This window comes from Sarcophilus harrisii, chromosome X (genome assembly GCF_902635505.1).
Source record: "Sarcophilus harrisii chromosome X, mSarHar1.11, whole genome shotgun sequence".
Taxonomy (NCBI): domain Eukaryota; kingdom Metazoa; phylum Chordata; class Mammalia; order Dasyuromorphia; family Dasyuridae; genus Sarcophilus; species Sarcophilus harrisii.
Genome location: NC_045432.1, coordinates 29,760,988 through 29,779,958, shown reverse-complemented (window position 1 = coordinate 29,779,958; position 18,971 = coordinate 29,760,988). Strand labels below are relative to the sequence as shown.

The window sequence follows — 18,971 nt, the reverse complement described above, 5'->3', positions numbered from 1 at the left end:
GTGGACAAGGAGGCCAGTTTATGAAACAGATCACTTTGTATTTGATACTGGTGTCAAATTGAATAAGAGGGGGTGACATGGTTAGACCAACGCTAAAGCGTTTCCCTAAAGGGAAATCATGTTGGTGTCTTGAAGTAAGGGAGTAGGGAGAGACTTCAGGCAGACTCACTCACCAGCAGCTATTTCAGTAGTCCAATTATGAGGTGATAAATTAGGCCCTGTATCAGTGGGGACAGTCTCAGAGAATACAAGAGGGCATTTTGAAGAAATGTCACAAAGTCAAAATTGACAGGCCTTGGCAACGGGTTTTCTTCAGGCTTATTGCTCCCAAGCCATTCTTTCTGCTTGTCACGTTAGTTACAGGTCAGTGAGTCTGCATGATGTCCAAGTTCTAGTTGTCTCTAAAGTTGAATGTCACCTTCTGACCGTGACTTTGACTTCTCATTCCTTCACTCGGGTTTCTGGGTCCGACCTTGAGTCTGTCTTTTCTACTTAACAACTCCAACAGTCTGAGGAATGGCTTTGCTTCATCTTTTTGTTGGAAAGTTAGCATTCTTCAACTTGTAACTTAGGAGACGTCATGTGAAATTAGGGTCACCCTTTGGTATTTATTTTTATAAATTAATATAATACAATAATACATTATATATAAATATTATAATTATTATCTAGAAATATATATATGTATAATTATATATTTATAGAAATACATTTTATATAATTATATATAAACAATAGTAAAACAATATAAAAATAAGTATTATATAAATAATATATTATACCCCCTTTTGGTATTTCTTTTGCTTCTCAGTAAAGTCATACTTTAGGTCTTAGAAATCCTAAAGTTGGAAGGAACAATCAGTCAGTAAGCATTTATTAAGCATGTACTGTATGCCAGGTGCTAAACAATGGAGATACAAAGAAAAATATCAACATTGCCTGCCCTCAGAGAGCTTACACTGTGATGGAAAAGACAACATGTATTGAAACAGAACTGTGCCAGATAAGTACAGAGAAGACAGCCTGAGAAAAAGCAATGGCTATAAGAGGCTATGGGGCTGATAATTGGGCCAGTTTCTGAAGCAAGCCAAAGGAGGAAGACTGCCGTCCAGGAATGGGGAAAAACTGGTACAAACACAAAAATGGGAGGCAGTGACATGTGCAAGGAAGAGCAGGAAAGCCAGTGTGCCTGGCTTGGGAAGTGCCAAGAAGGGAGTATGGGATAAGAAAAGTAGAAAAGGAGGAAGGAGTCAGGTTACATAGGTCTTTAAATGAGAAGAGTTTATATCTGGTCCTGAAGGTAAAAGGAGTTAAAATTCCTAAAAGAATCTATCAAAAGGGAGAGGAGGTGGAATGGTCAGATCTATACTTTAGGAAAAGTGTTTTGGCAACCGAGTGGAGGATGAGTTGGAGAAGGGAGGACTTAGAGGCAGGCAAAATAATTAGGAGGCTACCACTGGCAATGGGCCAGGTGAAAAATAGCATTTTAAGATTGGCAAGGTCTTTTTTCCTCATAACAAGTCTGGGAGGCAGGTAGTGGATATTCAGCTTTCTTCATTTTCACAAATGAAGAAACTGAGGCTCTAAGAAGTTGAGTAACTTGCCTGTGGTCACACAGCTAGTTATTGTTTAATTTGAATCCAGACCAAGTCCAATGCTCTTAATAGGACTCTGAGTGATCAAGCGATCAGTTAATTGATGAACATTTATTAAGTGCTTACTGTGTGTGTGCCGGGGACTATGCTAAGCACTTGGGATACTAAAAGAGGTGGGGAAAACAGTCCTTTCTCTCAGATCTTATGGGGAGACAGCAAGCAAACAGATATATGGAGACAAGTTATATACAGGATAAATAGGAAATGATTGAGAGAGGGAAGGCACTAGTATTTGGAAGGGTTGGGGAAGGCTTCCGGTAGAAGGTGAGATTTTAGTTGCGATTTCAAGGAAGCCAGGGAGATCAATAAGTGGAGCTGAGGAGGAAGAGCATTCCAAGCAAGGAGGATACAGAGAAAATACCGATACAAGCGATGGAAGTCTTGTCCGTGGGCCAGCCTGGAAGCCAGCATCACTAGGTCAAAGAATATATGCATGACAAGGAGGACTTTGAATGTCAAATAGAGTGTTTTCTGTTTGTTCCTGGTGGCAATAAGGAGCCAGTGCTATTTACTAAGTAGGGGGTGACATGATCCAACATACGCTTTAGGAAAATCGCTTTAGTGGCTGACTGCAAGATGGATTGGAGTGAGGAGAGACTTGAGGTGAGAAAGGCCATGAAAGATTAGACAGGTAGCCTCTGAGGTCCCTTCCACTTTAAGACTTACAATCATAAGAATTAGAACTAGAAACACTATTGTTTGGCATATTGTTGCACTTCATTCTAGAAGAGGAAGTAAGTGACGTCATTACGTCAAGGTCAAAGTACAGTGTGGCTGACGGCGCCTGTTTGGAACAATATAAGCTAGAAAGACTCTCCAAAAGCTTGGGCATAGTCTCTGTGAATATTTGAAGTGGAAATGGCTCTAAGTTTGCACATCTCATGTTTCTTTGGAGCTGCTGCAATTCTGCTTCATTCTCGGAACACAGATCCTTCTTTGACGCAGGCACGCCCACACCGGGAAGTCCTGGACCTTGCCTTTCCCATGTCTCACAATCAGTTCTTCAGAAAGACTTTAACATTATATTACTTCTTCTGACTTTCTTGTGAATGTTTGCCTTGAGTTCTCTGTAAAATAGTATTTTAGGCACACACTTCGTTTTGAGATTCAGATAATGTGGCCGGCCCAACAGAGCTGCGCTCTCTGCAGTAGAGTTTGATTGCTGGACAGTTCCAGAGAAGACCTCAGCATCCAGTACCTGATTCTGTCAGGTGATCTTCAGAATCTTCCTAAAATAATTCATATGGAAGGGTTTCAGTTCCCTGGCATGGCACTGGTACACTGTCCTGGTTTCACAGACATACAACAATGAGATCTGCAAGGCTGTCTAATACCTCTCCTCTTCCACACTTTCCTTCGGAGCCTCCCCAAACACTTTGCTCTGGCAATGTGTACATCAACCTCATCATCAAAGTGAGCATCCCTGGAAAGTATAGTGCCAAGGTAAGTGAATTCATCCTCAGCATTCAAAAGTCACACACAAACTCTCTTTCCACTTCAGTCTTGGCTTGGAGCCTTTTCAAGTTAAACAGTTCACTCTCAGTGTAGTAGCTGAGCTTCATTTCATTCTCATCGAAGGCATCTGACCACATTGCTGAAAACATCATGTTTAAGAGCATGGGAACAAGCACACTCCCCCACTTCACTCCATCGGTGACCGGGAAAACTCGAGAGCATCGTCCATTATCCGAAACCCCAGCGAGCATACTATCGTGGAAATGACACTATACTGATGAACTTCTCCAAATGACAAAATTTTGCTGTAATTTTCCATAAGCTTTCACGACTGTGAAAGTATCAGAGGCCTTAGTTGGATCAATGCAAGTTGTACACCGACCTCCGTTCTGCTCCTCGCATTTCTCCTGGAGTTGTCAGGCAGCGAGCACCACATCATTGTTCCTCAACCCTTTCTGAAGTCACACATCTTGCAGATGGAGGCTCATTTTATTAGGGAAGACTAGTGAGAATCTTGCCAACTGTTAAAAGAGAGACACTTCCCATCTCTGACTGTCACAGAACGATCTATTTCCTTTTCCTTTGTAGAGATAAACAATGGAGGTATCCTCCAACTCCTAGGGAATAACCTCTTCTTACCAGATTATCTAGAAGATTTCAATTTGCTTTTGTATCAGCAGTAGAACCCCTGCTTTCTAGATTTCTGCTGGAATGGAATCAGACTCAGATACTTTGCCATTTGAAAGGAGCCTAAGAGCATTCAAAACCCCCTTTTCAGTTGGAAGTTCAGCTACACAGACTGACTTCAACCTGACAAATGGGATCCCTTCCATCTCTAGACCTAGGATTCTAGGATCCTAGAAATTGAAATTAGAACCATCATACAGGCTATTGAAATGCAAACCACAAGTATCACTGTGATCGAGTATGTTTCAAATCGGTGATTCCAATGGCTGATTGATCAGTAATAAGATCAATATGAGAAAGACCTACATCCATTAAGATGAGGAATAAAATCCTACCTAAAAGTCACAAAACAAAGCCATAGGATTTTTGAACAGGAAAGCCCTAACGTTCTCATTTTTCAGGTAATAAAACTCAGGTTTAGGTGTTGCACTCTCCCTGCCCCCAAGGTTCATCTAGCTAGTTAGAGTCAAAGCTTTTCTGACTCCATGACCAGTAGTACTCTTGGTTCTCTACTCCTATAAGTTGGTCTAGCTGGAAACCTATGTGATGTTCAAACATGGCTCCCTATCTCAGAATTGCATGTAAATAAGCACTTAGAGAGCAGAATTTGCCCAGTTTTATCTTCCTTGTCTTTAATTAAGGCATGATATTGGGAAATAATTTTGTTTCATTTAATTCCTTTCCTGCTTGGGAAACAATGTAAAGAAGGTTTAATTGTTTAGTTAGCCCTGCTGTTGGAATCTGCATGCAGCCTTACTTAGTTAGACAAAGGGGCTTACTCAGGGGCTCTGATCTGCATCCATTATGCGAATTTTGTCAAAATAATTCCCCATGTCCGGGTACATTATCAATATGTAATAATACATTCTACACAGACTTCATTTTAATTAAATTAAATTGCAGCCGTTCGGAGTCTTGGAAGTTCAGGAAATCAGCCATCCACTTTTAGTGCCGCCGCTCTAAACAATTCTATTATTCTTCAAGGTTATTGGCAACAACAATTGCAGAATTCTTTAGAACAGTTCTTTGGCAAGAAGGAGCACTGGCAGCTTCAGTGATGACCCCCTTCCAAAGGGTTCGCTGCACACAGGAGCCTGCTGCAACTGTGTGAGAGAGAACAGGGGCTAGCCTTCATAGGAAGAAGCAGAAAAGCTCCAGTTACTTTATACACCCAAAATATTCCTAAGGAAGATGTCCTAGTGGTGATAAATTTCCCTTCAGCCAAATGTACATCTTACCACAAAAATAGCATCTGCTGTTCTTTTTTTTTTTGTAAAGTGACCTACTTAAAGCCATCCCCAGCTAGGCACCCCAATATTTTGCTTTCAGAGAGCCCCCCTAAGGTGAATCTACCAACCATCTCCACCATTTAAGAAACACCAGCTAAATTCCTGCAGTAGTCAAATCCAGTGCCCCACTGATGCACATGATGGATAGTCAGCAATTGATCCAGCACTCAAAATGTGAAGTAGCACTACCAATCCTAGCCTTCCCCTATGAGATTCCCAGTCACCCAAGGCCACCTTTAAGTAACTCTTGCTTGACTTCAGGTGTCACATGTGCTTCTTCCAGTAGCCCCTTAACCTTTTTTCTTCCCTTTAAACTCTGGGTTCTGAGGTTCAGGATGAAATGGTCTCTTCTTTCCAAAATATTTCTGAACTGTGGCTGCATCTTTAGTTAATCCCTGTTTGCTCAGTTAAATTCATCTCATGGTTTTTGAACTGCAATGAGTCCCTTTCCCATTTCTCCTCCTCTTTGATACAGCTCCCCTGACTACTAGCCAACTTATCCCTGTTTGCCTTGCAATCCTTTATCACTGGACTTTCCAGTATATTCCCTTGTTTTCTAAGGGGATTCAGTCTGCTTCCCCCTTAACTTTAACCCCCCCCAGGTTGGAAGTGTTTCTTGAAATACAGAGGAAAATGTTCTCCTATTCCCACATGAGGGAAGTCACTGGATCACAAAGACAGTGAAACTAATGCATCAAGTCATAGGGCATAATCTCAGTTTCTATCTTAGAAGAGAAGGGTTCTCCTGCCAAAAGAAGAGGCAAAAACTCCCAGCTAAAGAAGGAAATGGAGGAATGTCAATGCTGGGTAATATGGATATAATATGACTTTTGGAGGATTGGAGTCTTGTCAAATCAGGAAAAGGCAGGAAGGATATCCGCATTGTGTCCAGTCGCAATGGTGTCCTCCCTAGTCCCTAAAACCGACCCAACCTGCAAGAGAAATGTGGAAATCTTTAGTGGCCTATCATCCATAAGAATGTGGCCTCTAAATCAAAACTTCCCTTCTGATAAAGTTTTCTCACCATATTTCTCTTCTTTCTGTTACCCATATGTGATTCTTTCTCAATCTGAATAAAGAAGGAGTAAATCTTGAATATTCTTTTTAGAGGCTCCTCTTGGAAAGAGAAATGTATACCTGTATTTGGTAAATTCTCATGTCAAAAGTTGTTTTTAGATATTCTTTGAATTCATCAAGATAGCAGGGAGTTTGTTCGCAGTGACTCTCAGATCACTTTTGGCTAACTGTGAGGAGGGCAACAGAACTGGATTTTGAAAGCTCCCACGTGCATTTTACCTCTGTTCTTCTTCAGAGTTGCTCCTAGCAAGAAAGACAAAGGACTTAGCATCTCATTTCAAACAATTAGGAAGATCTGGGGGGTGGAGGCAATGGAAGAATTTTGCAGAGTCCTTCATAAAGTATCCAATATCTATCTTTCTGCCACAAACAAATGCCTGCTGCCTCTTTTCAAAGTATAGGAGCGTCTCCATTTTAGAAGAAGAAATAAGGAGCCTTGAAGACAATCTCTCCACTCTCCAGATGATCAGAAATAATTAAGTATTCCTTAAATATTCTCAAAGCAAGGAAAATAGGGGAAGCAAAGAGACAGAGGGAAATCTTGATCAGTGTCATGAAGTTAGGAGATGGAATATGTCTATAGAAGAGTAAGAAAAGAAAAAGGAGTACTTAACATGTAAAGCCAAGACACAAATTTGAGGCTCTTCCAAAAGTTAAGGGAGTTGGGATGCTTTGAAGAAGAAGCAGCTACTCTTCTCCCATACCAGGGAAGCTCTCAGAAAAAAAAAATTCTGAAAGTTCCCAAGAGAAGTAATTCCACTGAGGAAGGGGAAAGAGTGTTGTGTAAAGAGATAAAAGACCCTAGTCATTCAGGATATATTTTGTCTCATATTGGATACAGACCTCATTTTAGATATAATCCCTTCAAGTTCAACTCAGACCTGTACCCTCTGTCTATAGGCAAGGAAAACTTGCTGTTGTTTCAAGTTGACCAATGGCTACATTCATATCTCTCAACACAGAGTCCCAAACCACCTCCATTTGTCTCTTCTTCCTTTGACCCTTACTGAATGACTTCTCCCCAACAGCCCCTGGAGATCCATATCCAAGTGGCAATCTTCTTCCTCATTAGAAAAAGGCTCATAATATGTTTCTTGACTTTAAGTTTTCAATTAGTCAAATTTCTTCTCTTTTCCTTATGGATCCCATTTTCCCATCCTCTAATCTCCTAAGAAATCAGTATTTCCTTTCGATTCTTAGATCCTTTTTTCTCATTTTTGTATTGAAACGTTTCTTTCATTGTTGTTGTTATGTTAGAGAATGTGGTTTTTTCCTTTATAACCTGGAAAGTGAAGAAAAGTTCCTTAAGCCCATTTGCTTCCTCTTCTAAGAGAGAGACTCACTTGAACTTTGAGCATTAGTAACAGCTCATTGGTCATGCTAAAAACAAACAAACAAACAAAATAAACAAAAAGCCTAACCATCACACACCTTCATAACTGGTCACTACAGAATTCCTCCTAATCTCTTGTTGAAAGTGAGAGCCTGAGTCTTTCCTCAGTTTCCTAGTAACTCCATTGGAGTGCTAATCTGAGAAACCTGAAGTGCTATGTGGAGCCTTAACAGGAAAGATCATTGCCAACTAAGGCAATCGGGGAACTTTACAAGAGGGAGCTTTAAAGGATGAGTAGGTATTTTATAGACAGAGGGCCTGGGAATGATGATTCCATTCACAGACAGCACTGTGAGCAAAAATGGGGCCATAGAAGATCACAGAGGCGTAGGGATTGCGAGTAGTCCAGTTTGGCCAGAGCAGGAAGCACATGAGCCTCCGTTCCCATTCTTTCCCCCAACATCCACTTCTTTGGTGTGCTGGAGTTCAAATAAAATGCATAATCAGTCTTCCATAAAATAGTAATGGCCACTCGGCCCATTTCAGTTCTGCCTTTGTTTTAAGCCCCAAGATGAGCTGTCACCAGAGCTGGCGGAAAGCCATTGGGAGCACACTCAGCAAAATAACCATGATTTTCTTTTCATCAAATACTGCAAATCCAAAATGTTTAGTTTACTGCTGCCTGGTTCATGGGGAAAGAGAACCTAAACTTGCTACCATTGACTTTACTCTGGGAAAGTAACTAGCCTCCTTCCCTGAGTGGGCCCCTGCCTCCTCCTGCCTGCCATCAGAACAAACTCTGCCTTGTTCCTCTGAGCCACATCCCCCAACATCCCTTCATGTCGACTGGAACTTTGGACAACTTTCACTATAAATTATGTTATTAGCTCACAAGGCCTCCTTGAGAAAAAATAAATCTAATAAAAATTAGAGATCCTTTATTAAGTGGCTTCTTCACTGATATTTGCTGTGGCTGGGGGAAAAGTAATCGAATTGTGAGCTTTGCAGTTAATGCACTCTTTTGTGTGGGGCTAGAGAGCAATTTTGAGAGAGGATATGAGGAAAGGGGAAACCCTCATATATACTCCATCTACCTCTTATGAGCTGATTCCCTCTGCCATGGAATTGAGAGATCCTTTAGTTGTTAGTGAGGAAAAAAGAATACTATCATAACACCCAAGGTCACAGAGTCACACCATTCATTTGCAAAACAAAACAGCCCCTTTTTAGAAAATTAATCACAGATCTTTTAGTCAATCCATCAATCAACAAGTACTCATTAAGCAACTTCTTGTGTGCAAGGTCCTGTGGATATAAAGACAGAATAAAGCAACATCTTCCTTCAAGGACTTAACTTTGGCTGCACTGTGTCCAGGCCAAGAGCCAACAATCATCAAGAATGCTGGGGGCAGGGGTAAGAGAAGATGAATTATAGGAAAGTTACCGTCATTTTGGAGCTTTTTTATTAAAGAAGACTTTTAGATATTGCCAAAATGAATGAATGAAAAAGTATTTATTAATAATTAATAAATCATAATTTTATCATAATTCTATTATTAACATTATTCTATTCCTCTATTGTTATATATTAATAATTAATATAATAATAGTGTGTAATAAATATGATTATTAGTAAGCTATTACATGCCAGGCATTCTGCTAAGCAGTGGGGACACAAATATAAGCAAGACCTTGGCCTCGCCCTCAAGGAGATGATATTCTGTTGGAAAAAGTCATCTCCAGATACCCAAGGATAAAAGTCTGGGTTCTGGTGGGAGAGGGATATGGTGAATGGTGGAAGTGTAGGCGTGAAGGGTTAGAAGTCACTGAGAAGTGAGAAACACCAAGATGTCCTGAAACATCCTCATTACCTACCCAGGATTATTTCAACACAAAAAGTCATGTCTAGCGTTTGGCCCCAACATGAATATATTACATGCAGCCCAAAAGAACAACGTGAAGGATCTCAGAAAAGAGAGAATCTTCAGTGCAGGGAACTTTCCCTAGCAACACTTAACTTAGCACTGAAGCTTTTTTTGTCATCTTAGCTTGAAGGAAGAAAAACTGAAGTCAGTCCAAGGGATAGAGAGAAGAAGGTGAGATTGTGATCCTCAGATGTATGAGTGTCACTCAGAAGAGAGATTGCCCTCATTTTGTGCAACTGCCAAAAACCAAATTAACACCATTGAAAGTTGAAGGGAGGAATATTTCCCTTCTGCTCTAAGGAAATTTATCTGATAGTGGAACAAATTACCTTAGGAGGTAGTGAGCTCCCCCATCACTGAAAGTTTTAGAGGATCAAATGAGATAATGTTTGTCAAGTGCTTAGTCCAGTGCCTGGCACGGAATAAGCGCTATGTTTATTCCTTCGGGGGAACCCTGGAGACAGGATTGCTGTGTTGGGTGGAAGCTGGGACTGGTTGCCTCAGAGGTCCCTCCTGGCCCTAAATTTTAGTCATTCTTCTCGCTATATTAGAATGGAGTGGACAGTGTCAAAGTCATCTGCTCAAGATCAAAAAGGTGCCCATTTGACAAAATGGTTCTGAACCCCTTCGGGTCTTTTTAGACGAACCAGTACCAAGTGAGAGTCCTTTCAGCGTCGGGTTGTCTGCATGTAGCTGGGCCAGTCTTTAGACAATACATGCATGACCCAGCCTGTCCAGCTGGGTTTGAGCTTGGCACTCTGCTGGCTTAGCCATCGAATTTCCAGGGTCACCTCCACGCCACAAGGAGACATTAGAAGAGAATGTTATTGACATGGAATGCATTATGTAGATTTTTTTCCCACTGTTTTCTCTTCTTAATTATGTTTGGTTGGGACTAATATAAAAACAAGTTCCTGTTCCCTAAGCATTAACAACTAATTGGGGGACAGTTTGGGAAAGGGAGGAAACCGGTGTCCTCCATGCATACTAGGTGGTGAAGGGAAGCCAACTGGAGCTTAAAATGGACCCCTGATAATCCACTATGTGAATAAACCCCATGTTGATAATGGCGAGCTTCGTGTTTGTAATTCTAGACGTGGTTTGGCTTGTCTGCAGTCCAGCTCCCCCTAAACTCCTTTTTACCCAACCAACCATCTTTTTTCCTGCCGCCCGAAGCCAAAAACCACAAAGCACTTTGATTGAATTTTCACTTCCCAACCATGTTGTACTGGCCCTTGTTAGAGTTGGCCTTTCTGCCCAGTTTGCATAACAGAGTGGTAAATGAAGGGATTGGATTCTCTGGGGACATCTGCCAATGGGGAAGAAGTAGCTCTACAAAAACAATAGCAGAGCACAAGTAGGGACTATGTGAGACTGCAAGGGGCGAGGAAGACAGCTGCTGGGTACGAAGTGTGTGATAAGCCAGGGTTTTATAACACTAAATGGATATGAGAAGCTTTGAATTTGGGAGACTGAAATTCAGGAATGCTCTAAAAGCAGGTTTCCCAAAGGGGACCCTAATAAGCAGAACCTTATCTTTCTGAGCTACGCAAATCCCACTATCTGTTCTTCTAGACATTCAAGGTACCGTATTATACGCTTCCTATCTCAATGGCACACCAGCGGTTCAAGTTGAATGTACAACATCTGTGTTTCATAGGAGCAGTCGCCAAATGGACCCTGGATGAGAGCCCTTTGGTTAACTATGTGCAGGAAACTGAAGTTACCCATTAAATGGGGAAATTTCATTTGGACGAGTGCAAGTTTTATCACTGCTGTGTGTAAGCAAGTGTCAGAGAATCAGCCCTGTTTTCCTCCTTGCATTTGCCAAGTACCAGATTCCCCTCCATTATGCCCATAGTTTGTTCTTTGCTTTTCCCTGAATTCCTCCTCTCTAGGAGTAGGAGAACTAGGCTGAATCCTGTAAGCATAATAGGTCCAGACTTTTAAATGGCCCTTATTTTCCAGTTTGTTCATTGAACACTGACCATGACTGGCATCATTTGCCATGGAGTGGTGGGCGCAGGTATATCTGCATCCTATTGTATCATAGTCATTGCCCCAATCCGAACGCATTGCAGCTATGGAATCTCGGTGTCCACAAGATTCTTGCTTGCTAAAAAATGAAACGGTGAAAGTAAATTGTTAACATGCCATTAACCATCTTTTTTGCAGTATCTGTGGGATATGAGTATGAAACCTGTCCCGACTTTATTCTCTGGGAAAGAAGGACAGTTGTTTTACAAGGCTTTGAGATGGATGCTTCGAATCTCGGAGGCTGGTCCTTGAATAAGCATCATGTTCTGAATCCCCAAAGTGGTGAGTATGGTGACCCCAGTTGGTTTGTTTTGTATTGAGGCTTTTGGTAATGTGATGTACAAGGCAATCGGTACGTGGGTTCCCAATGAAAGGAACAAGAAGTGACTGTGAGAGAGCATCATGGCGTAAATAGAGCAAGTATATTGCAGGAGAAAATTCAACCAATAGTCCCATCAGTCATGAGAGAGGCCCCAAACCAAGACCCAAATAGCTAGTCCTGATAGCTAGGATATGGTAAGCCATGATAAGCCTTAGAAATGCAGGGAAAAAATGCCATGATAACTCTCTGGCGATGGAGAGCACTAGCCTAAAGGCTGAGGAACTCAAGCACCTCACCCCAGGAGCAGTTTATGCACTATTGGGACATTTGAAGGTTTATTTCCCTGAGAGTAAATCCCTAAAGTTGGGGGAACAAAACCTGACCTGTGAGCCTGGACCTCTTTGACGATGAAATCTTCCCTAGAAAGGGATGAAAGTTTTCTACAGACCATCAGAAAAAAGGGAAGGCACTTGGTTAGGAGGTGCCATGCGTGCCTTCTCTGGCCAGTGGCCGGAAGAAGCTAATTTATAAGAAACAAAAACTCAAGCAGAATAGCAAAGCTTAAGGAATGAAAACGTCTAAAATAAGGAACATAAATAGGACCCATTCAGAATGTGTTTCTCCGAGGGGCAGTCACGCGCCGGTAATCTGAATTCTCAGTCTGCCCTTTTGGTGGCCCAGATTCACATCTCAAGACTATATGGGCCTGTAGGGGAGGTAAAAAAAAAAGTAAGCATTTGCTTTTCATTGGCATGGTAGTGGCTGCCAGTGTCATTCACGGTCCCACTCATGACAAGTCCATTTATCTGGGGCAAAGTAGCCCGTCAGCACAGTTAGGCTGGACACTGCCAAAAACTGACCCCTCCGGGAAGAGACAAGAATCATCTTCAGGTTCGAGGGAATTGGGATAATGTCATCCAGAAATCCACCCAGAGGATACACAGCAGTAGAGAAGAAAAACAGTTCTGGAAATCTGAAAATGTGGAGTTTTTATTAGGGACTAACAATATCCTACCTCTTTATTCCTGCTGCTCTGGCTTACCATCATAGATAGATATTCAAAATGTTTGGCTTAGCAAAGATTTTCGTCTTCTCTGCTTATACCAGTTATCTAAGGGAACAAAAGAGCATTATTGAGTAGTTAAGTATCTTTGTCAGAGCCCGTAGGAACTTTCTGTGAAAGGAGGAAAAGAGGTTTGGGATACTCCCATAGTAACATAAATTGCGTTGTACCAAGTATCTTGAAAAATTTGAAACTGAATTTCTATTCTCTTGTGGAGTCTGATTTATTTTAGGCCTCTTTTGATCCTAGGTGATCCTTAGCTCTTGAACTGATATTCGTATAGTATGTTTTCATACCACGCAAGGGATTTAATGGTCAGGCGAGTCAGGTTAGAAATGGTCAGGTTAGAAAACTTTCCTGAGGCTGTTTCTCCAATACTTGCCACTGCTCCTAGGCTGGAAAAAAGGCAGTGCTTAAATGTCCTGCTCAGAACCACGATTGGAGTTTCAGCGTCTCTTATGGGGTCCTTCTAAGTGGGCAACGTGCCCATCGTGTCAGTAATCATGTCCAGCAGCAATATGATGAATCTCCATCACATTTCTGATCTATGTAATTGCAAGATCAAAGTAGGATGGTAGTCCAATAGTCCAAGGGTAATGTGTCCGATTAGCCTCAGTGGAATCCACCCCACAAAGGAAGTTTAACTCTTAACAATATTGCCGGGGTTATTAAAGTATATAAACTACTCTGCATCCATATGTGTCAAATGTCTATTAGTTTGCAGCTTTGGTTTAGCATTGTGCAATCAGCAGACTAGCCCCCTCATTTTGCAGATGAGGAAGTGGAGGCCAGGGAAGGAATATGACTTAATCAAAGTCCCACAGGTAGTACACAGCAGAATCAGGACCACAAGGTAGGCCCTCTGATTTCAAAGCCAGTGTGCTCTCACACTGTACTAGGCAATTTCTCCAGTTTCTGACTCCTCAATTGTCTTCCTAAGCTTCCAGACCCACGTCTCATTCATTTTTTTTCCTTTTTTTTAATTAAAGATTTTGTATTTTCAAAACATATGGACACATAATTTTTCAACATTGATCCTTGTGTGGCCTTGTATTCCAAATTTTCACCCCCTTCCCCTCACCCCCTCCCTTAGGTGGCAAGTAATCCAATATATGTTATACACCCGCACCTCATTCATATACAACACATCGCATTATGATAGTTAAACCACATATTAAAGGGATAAATTATTAGGAGTTAAACAATAACAGTATAGATAAAGCTTAAAATAAATAGAAACTATTCAATCAATAAGTGAGATCCTTCAACCATACTTCCATAAAACTATGCTATCCGGGACACTAAAAGAGTCACAGAATCTCTTACTTGCAACCAGGTTCCTTGAAGATACACCATCAAGTTCATCTTGCCACAAGTCAGTTCTTTGAGACTAAACTCACTATTCCAAGTTCACATTTTTATTATGGTCTAAATATAAAATCTAGCATTTGTGGATTGCCTTCAGGTTTACTAAGGATTCTACATGGGGTATCACATGTTGCCCTCACAACATTTCTCTTAGGTAATGGGTTTTATTAGCCCGATTTTATGAGTAAGGAAACTGAGGCTAGGAGAGGTGACTCGCCCAGGATTGCAGAGCTAGAAATCCCTGAGGCAGGATTCAAACTCAGGACTTTGTGACTCCAAGACTCATACTCTATCAGCTGTGATATCTAGCTGTCAGGGAGCCCGACATACGTCCCACTCAACCACCCCATTCTTGGGATCCACATTGTTTTCAAGAGATACCCACTGGGTTCTATTTTCTTACCTTGGAGTTCTCAAAGGCAACAATCTATAATCATTCTTCCTTTACCTCTGATTTTGTGCCCTTGAATGGGGCACAACCACCTCCTTGCTTAAGTCTGCTTATTACAGACACTCATTCATCTGGAGGGTCCCCTAGGCTTATAACCGTATATTAATAAAAATAATTTTTCAATCAAGGGAAGGAAAATGGATATAAAGGAACTATAATAATATCTGACATTAATGCTGTGCTTCCAGGTTTACAGAGTGTTTTAGAGGCATATATGCCTCACACTCAGTCCTTGAAAAGGGATTTTTTTGCTTACTGCATCATCAAGTATGAAAAACAGTCGGACTTCCAAGGGCACTGACTTTTTTATCCCTTTCTATCGGGAAAAAAGTCACTCTTCCAATCTGGGCATAGTATCTTGCCTCACTGTGGTCCAAACCTTTTCTGATCCGCATGCTGTTGTCATTAGTTTTTCTATCCTTTGCTAATTTTGTTCTGTTCTTTGGGAATCATTTACAAGTCACCTCTGTATTTCAAAGCAGGCCTGCATGTGTGTACTTTATTCATCAAAACTAATGCAGCAAGACTATGAGGCTTTTTCTTCTCCTCACTCCTTGCTCAGATGCTCAAGACAAAAACTAGGGTCTTGCACAAGGGTATTGATGCAATTTATTTTTCCAGGGTCTGCCTTTATTTGGACTTTCTTCCTCTATTTCCCAAAGAATCTCTCTTCAGATCAAAAGAAGCCTTTGAAACTGGTCAGCAGATGAATAAAAGGGGTTCTGTGTGTCCAAGGGATGAATGATCACCAAAATGGACAATCAAACCACAAAGGCCAGTCAGAGATGAGAAGAAAGTCAGGGGACCCACACAGAAGCTCAATGGGCCAGGGCCAATGGCTATTAGGCCAGGGTTTCTTGTCTCATTGTAGTTTCCTAAAACTACATCATCCAGTTTAAAATGGATCTCAAAAAAGCCAGAGCAAAAGAGTTGACTGGTTCAAAAAGAAAAAGAAAAAAAAAAACAAGAGTAACCTATTTAGAGCTACAGAGAAAGCGAAAATTCTAAATCACCTTTATCCATTAGTCACAGCAACTAGCTGCAATCTTTTCAGATCTCATGACTGTCTGTTGAATTTACACTTATATGGGGGTCTGGAGACCAAAGATGCAAGTATCGGGGCAATTCACTTTCCACTTTGGAGATTATAACTTATATTTTCCACCTCAGTTATTTGGAATTCTTTCCCAGTTTGTGCAAGTACATATAGCCTGAGTGAATGGCCAAAAACAAAAGATGACTCATTCCCAGGCAAGACTACAATTCTGCCGCCATACCTGTGGGAACTCAGGAAGATACAACTGACCGCATTTGTTTTCTCCACATTGTAACTGTTTGTAGAAACAAGTGGAAACATCTTTCAAGAGTTTTCTCAACTTTGAAGTTTTTCATGTTGGCAGTCATGTTTTGGCAGATTCTTCCCAACACATTATGTTCTCACAGGTCTTAGAAAATAGAAGTTTAAATTGACTAAGCAAATATAATTCAAGGAATACCTTGATCACAATGCAGAAATTTTAGCTCAAATATACAATCAAGGTGAAAATTAGCTTAATCACCTGTACATGGGAAATTTACAGTAAATAAGTCTTTCTCTGTCTGTCTCTCTGTGTTTCTCTGTCTCTCTCTTACATACACACACACACACACATACCCCTCACAAAAGCAGGCATAGAAAGAAGATATATAAAACTACAGATCATGACAGGGAAATACACACACACACTTGTTCTGATGCTGCAACTTACAGCAACATTGTGTCTGGGAAGATGGGAGAGAAGAAGAGATCTTTCCCAGAGCCTGGTTGCTTGGTTGAGCTGTTATTTCTATGGAGTGCTTCGGAGCACCTTGGTGGCTAAAATGAACCAAAGGCTCTTAACTGCACAATATTCAAAGTGGGGGGGGGGAGGACTTCAAGAAAGGCAGGTGCTCTTGTCCTCTGAGACCATCTTTAAGCCAAAGAAAACAAGACAACATGAAATTCCCTTTCTAAGACAAAAGGCCACTGCAGAAGGGAACCCCCAACTTGCCACACCCAGATGTGGGGGAAAAGAGAGAAGTCACTTGGGACTGTTGTCTGGGTACAGGGGTCTAAATTTTGTAACATCTGGATCCTAAGGTAAACAGCCTGTGTGCGATTCATCCAGAAACCCACTACAGAGAAAGACAAGGAACTTGCATATATACGTAACAAGCCATTGATAGGCATTTAAATTCAAACAGTGATAGACACTGCTCCTTTTGGAATCATTTCAAAGCCAAATTTCCCTCTTTTAAATCTACGCCTTATCCTTAGTAACTAAATTGTGACAATAATGATTTTTGCCAGCTTCTCATTTTACCTGAAAATATTAGTCTGACTCCTTCCCACAGACAAGCTCATTTACATCATAAAAGTCTCTTGAATTTTAAATTTCTTGACATATCAAATCTCATGCTACAACTCACCTTCCATGTTGACCGGACACCAGGAGCAAAATTCTACAACTGAAAGTTATGTGAACTTTTTCATTTTTGCCAAATTTTACAAAACTTCTGAGCTCAGTCTTGTAGCTCTCTGAAATTTCTGAAACTTGTCTTTCACATAGACCAATGGGCCTCACATCCCCACTGCCTTCTAGCCATATTTCAGAGGAGGAGACTGACTAATCCAAGGTCACATAGGTAATAAGAGACAGGCCATAGGATGGTGTAACTCGAGCAAACCTGTGACCTTAGGCTTGGGCCATTAGCACTGGCTCAAGATGAAATTCTCCTTAATTGGCCTTATACAAGGCATCTGAAAAGAGTGGAGCAGAAATAAACTAAGGTGACACCATACCTGTCACCCTGGGAAGGATAGAGGCTGAAAGGGGTGAATTTTGGGGACCCGGCAACTGAAGTAGAAAAGCAAAATTTGGAACATGAATACATGTCTCTCACATAGGATGTAAGTAGAATTAATATAGGATTTAGGATGAGGCTTGAAGCGATAATATAACTGCTTTCCATTACATGGGTTGCCTCGTGGATGTCTGTCTATCCATGGTTTCTTCGAGCTTTCCTTGAGGAAACTGCGCTACTACCCTCACCAGTACCGTCAAACCACATTCATCATAGCTGTAATGCTGGTCTTGGAGGCAGCAAGAACTGACTTCAAGTCACACCTCTGACAGTAGCTGACTAGTTGACCTTTTAGAGCCTCAATTTCCTCAACTGTAAAATGGGGATAATCTTTTCTCTAGTGACACACAGAGCTCTTGTACTGCTCAAGTGAGTTACTGACCTGAAAAGAAAACCTCCTTGCTTGCTTTCCAAAATTCTATAACTGAAAGTTGTATGAACCTTTTTCATATTTGCCAAATTTCACAAAACTTCTAAGCTCACTCTTACAGCTTTTGAAAATTTCTGAAACTTTTCTTTCCCACAAACCAATGGTCTTTATATCCCAAGGTTTCTTACCCAAAGCTGCCTTTTGACGCTTCTCAAAGAATCAGAATGCGTTTTGCCGATTTAAAAACTATGCAGATGCCGTTGTTGTTATCATCATTCTATCCCTTTTTCTTCCTCCTTTTTCAAAGAAGAGTTCAAAGTTCATTTCTGTCTTCAGAAAGTATAATGGGTCAAGATCACAAGGACCACCAAGTCTCATAACTGAACGGGACAACAACATCCATTGAAAATGTCAGCTTTTGCTTTTTCTGTTGTCAAAAGTAGAGCTAGAGTTTAAATAGTACAAATCTGAAAGGGCATGTGTCACTTATTAAATTATTAGGTTTTTTGCTTTGATTGGAAATAGTTTGACATTTTCAGAAACCACTTCTTCCTCGCCCACTTTTCTTGGCTCACATGGGTTGTCTTTTCCACATGCTTGTCCTTGACATTAAACACAAAAAAGGGAATTGACCTCAATCAAGCCCACCTCCAGCTGTGAGCTCCCGGTCGGTATCCTCTTACAGTTTACCATTCACCACCTTCGGAGTTCAGCAAAAAAAGGAAATATGATTGAGGAAAGTAGGCTTAGGGGGCGGGGCAGGGGGGAGGGTGGCTCCTGACTTGCTCGAATTGGTTCCTTCCATGCTAATTCACCATTAATTAGTTTTTCATTCATTGGTGCCAAGTTATTTCTCAGGGTTTCTTCTAAGTCAGAAGCTTCACGTTGGCCAGCTTTTCAAAGGGGAGCATTTGTTCATTTTATCATTACATCTGAAGCCCCCATGCTGGTCAAAGAGCCCGTTGGAATGCCAGGAAGCAGGCGTAGAGCCAGCTCAGCCGTTGTCTTGTGGTGTGACCTTGGACACAAACACCTCTCCTGAGGTGCTTTGCTAAT

At 41.2% G+C, this 18,971-nt stretch overlaps 1 protein-coding gene across 4 annotated transcripts in view; it reads left to right on the top strand.

Moving 5' to 3' along the window:
- Positions 1–18,971, top strand: part of TENM1 (teneurin transmembrane protein 1) — a 784,948-nt gene that overhangs the window by 679,983 nt on the left and 85,994 nt on the right. For all 4 annotated transcript variants that reach the window (XM_031945150.1, XM_031945147.1, XM_031945148.1 and 1 more), the window contains one exon: positions 11,597–11,740. In XM_031945150.1, the coding sequence (XP_031801010.1) occupies positions 11,597–11,740 (144 nt within the window). The remainder of the gene's footprint in view (positions 1–11,596; positions 11,741–18,971) is intronic.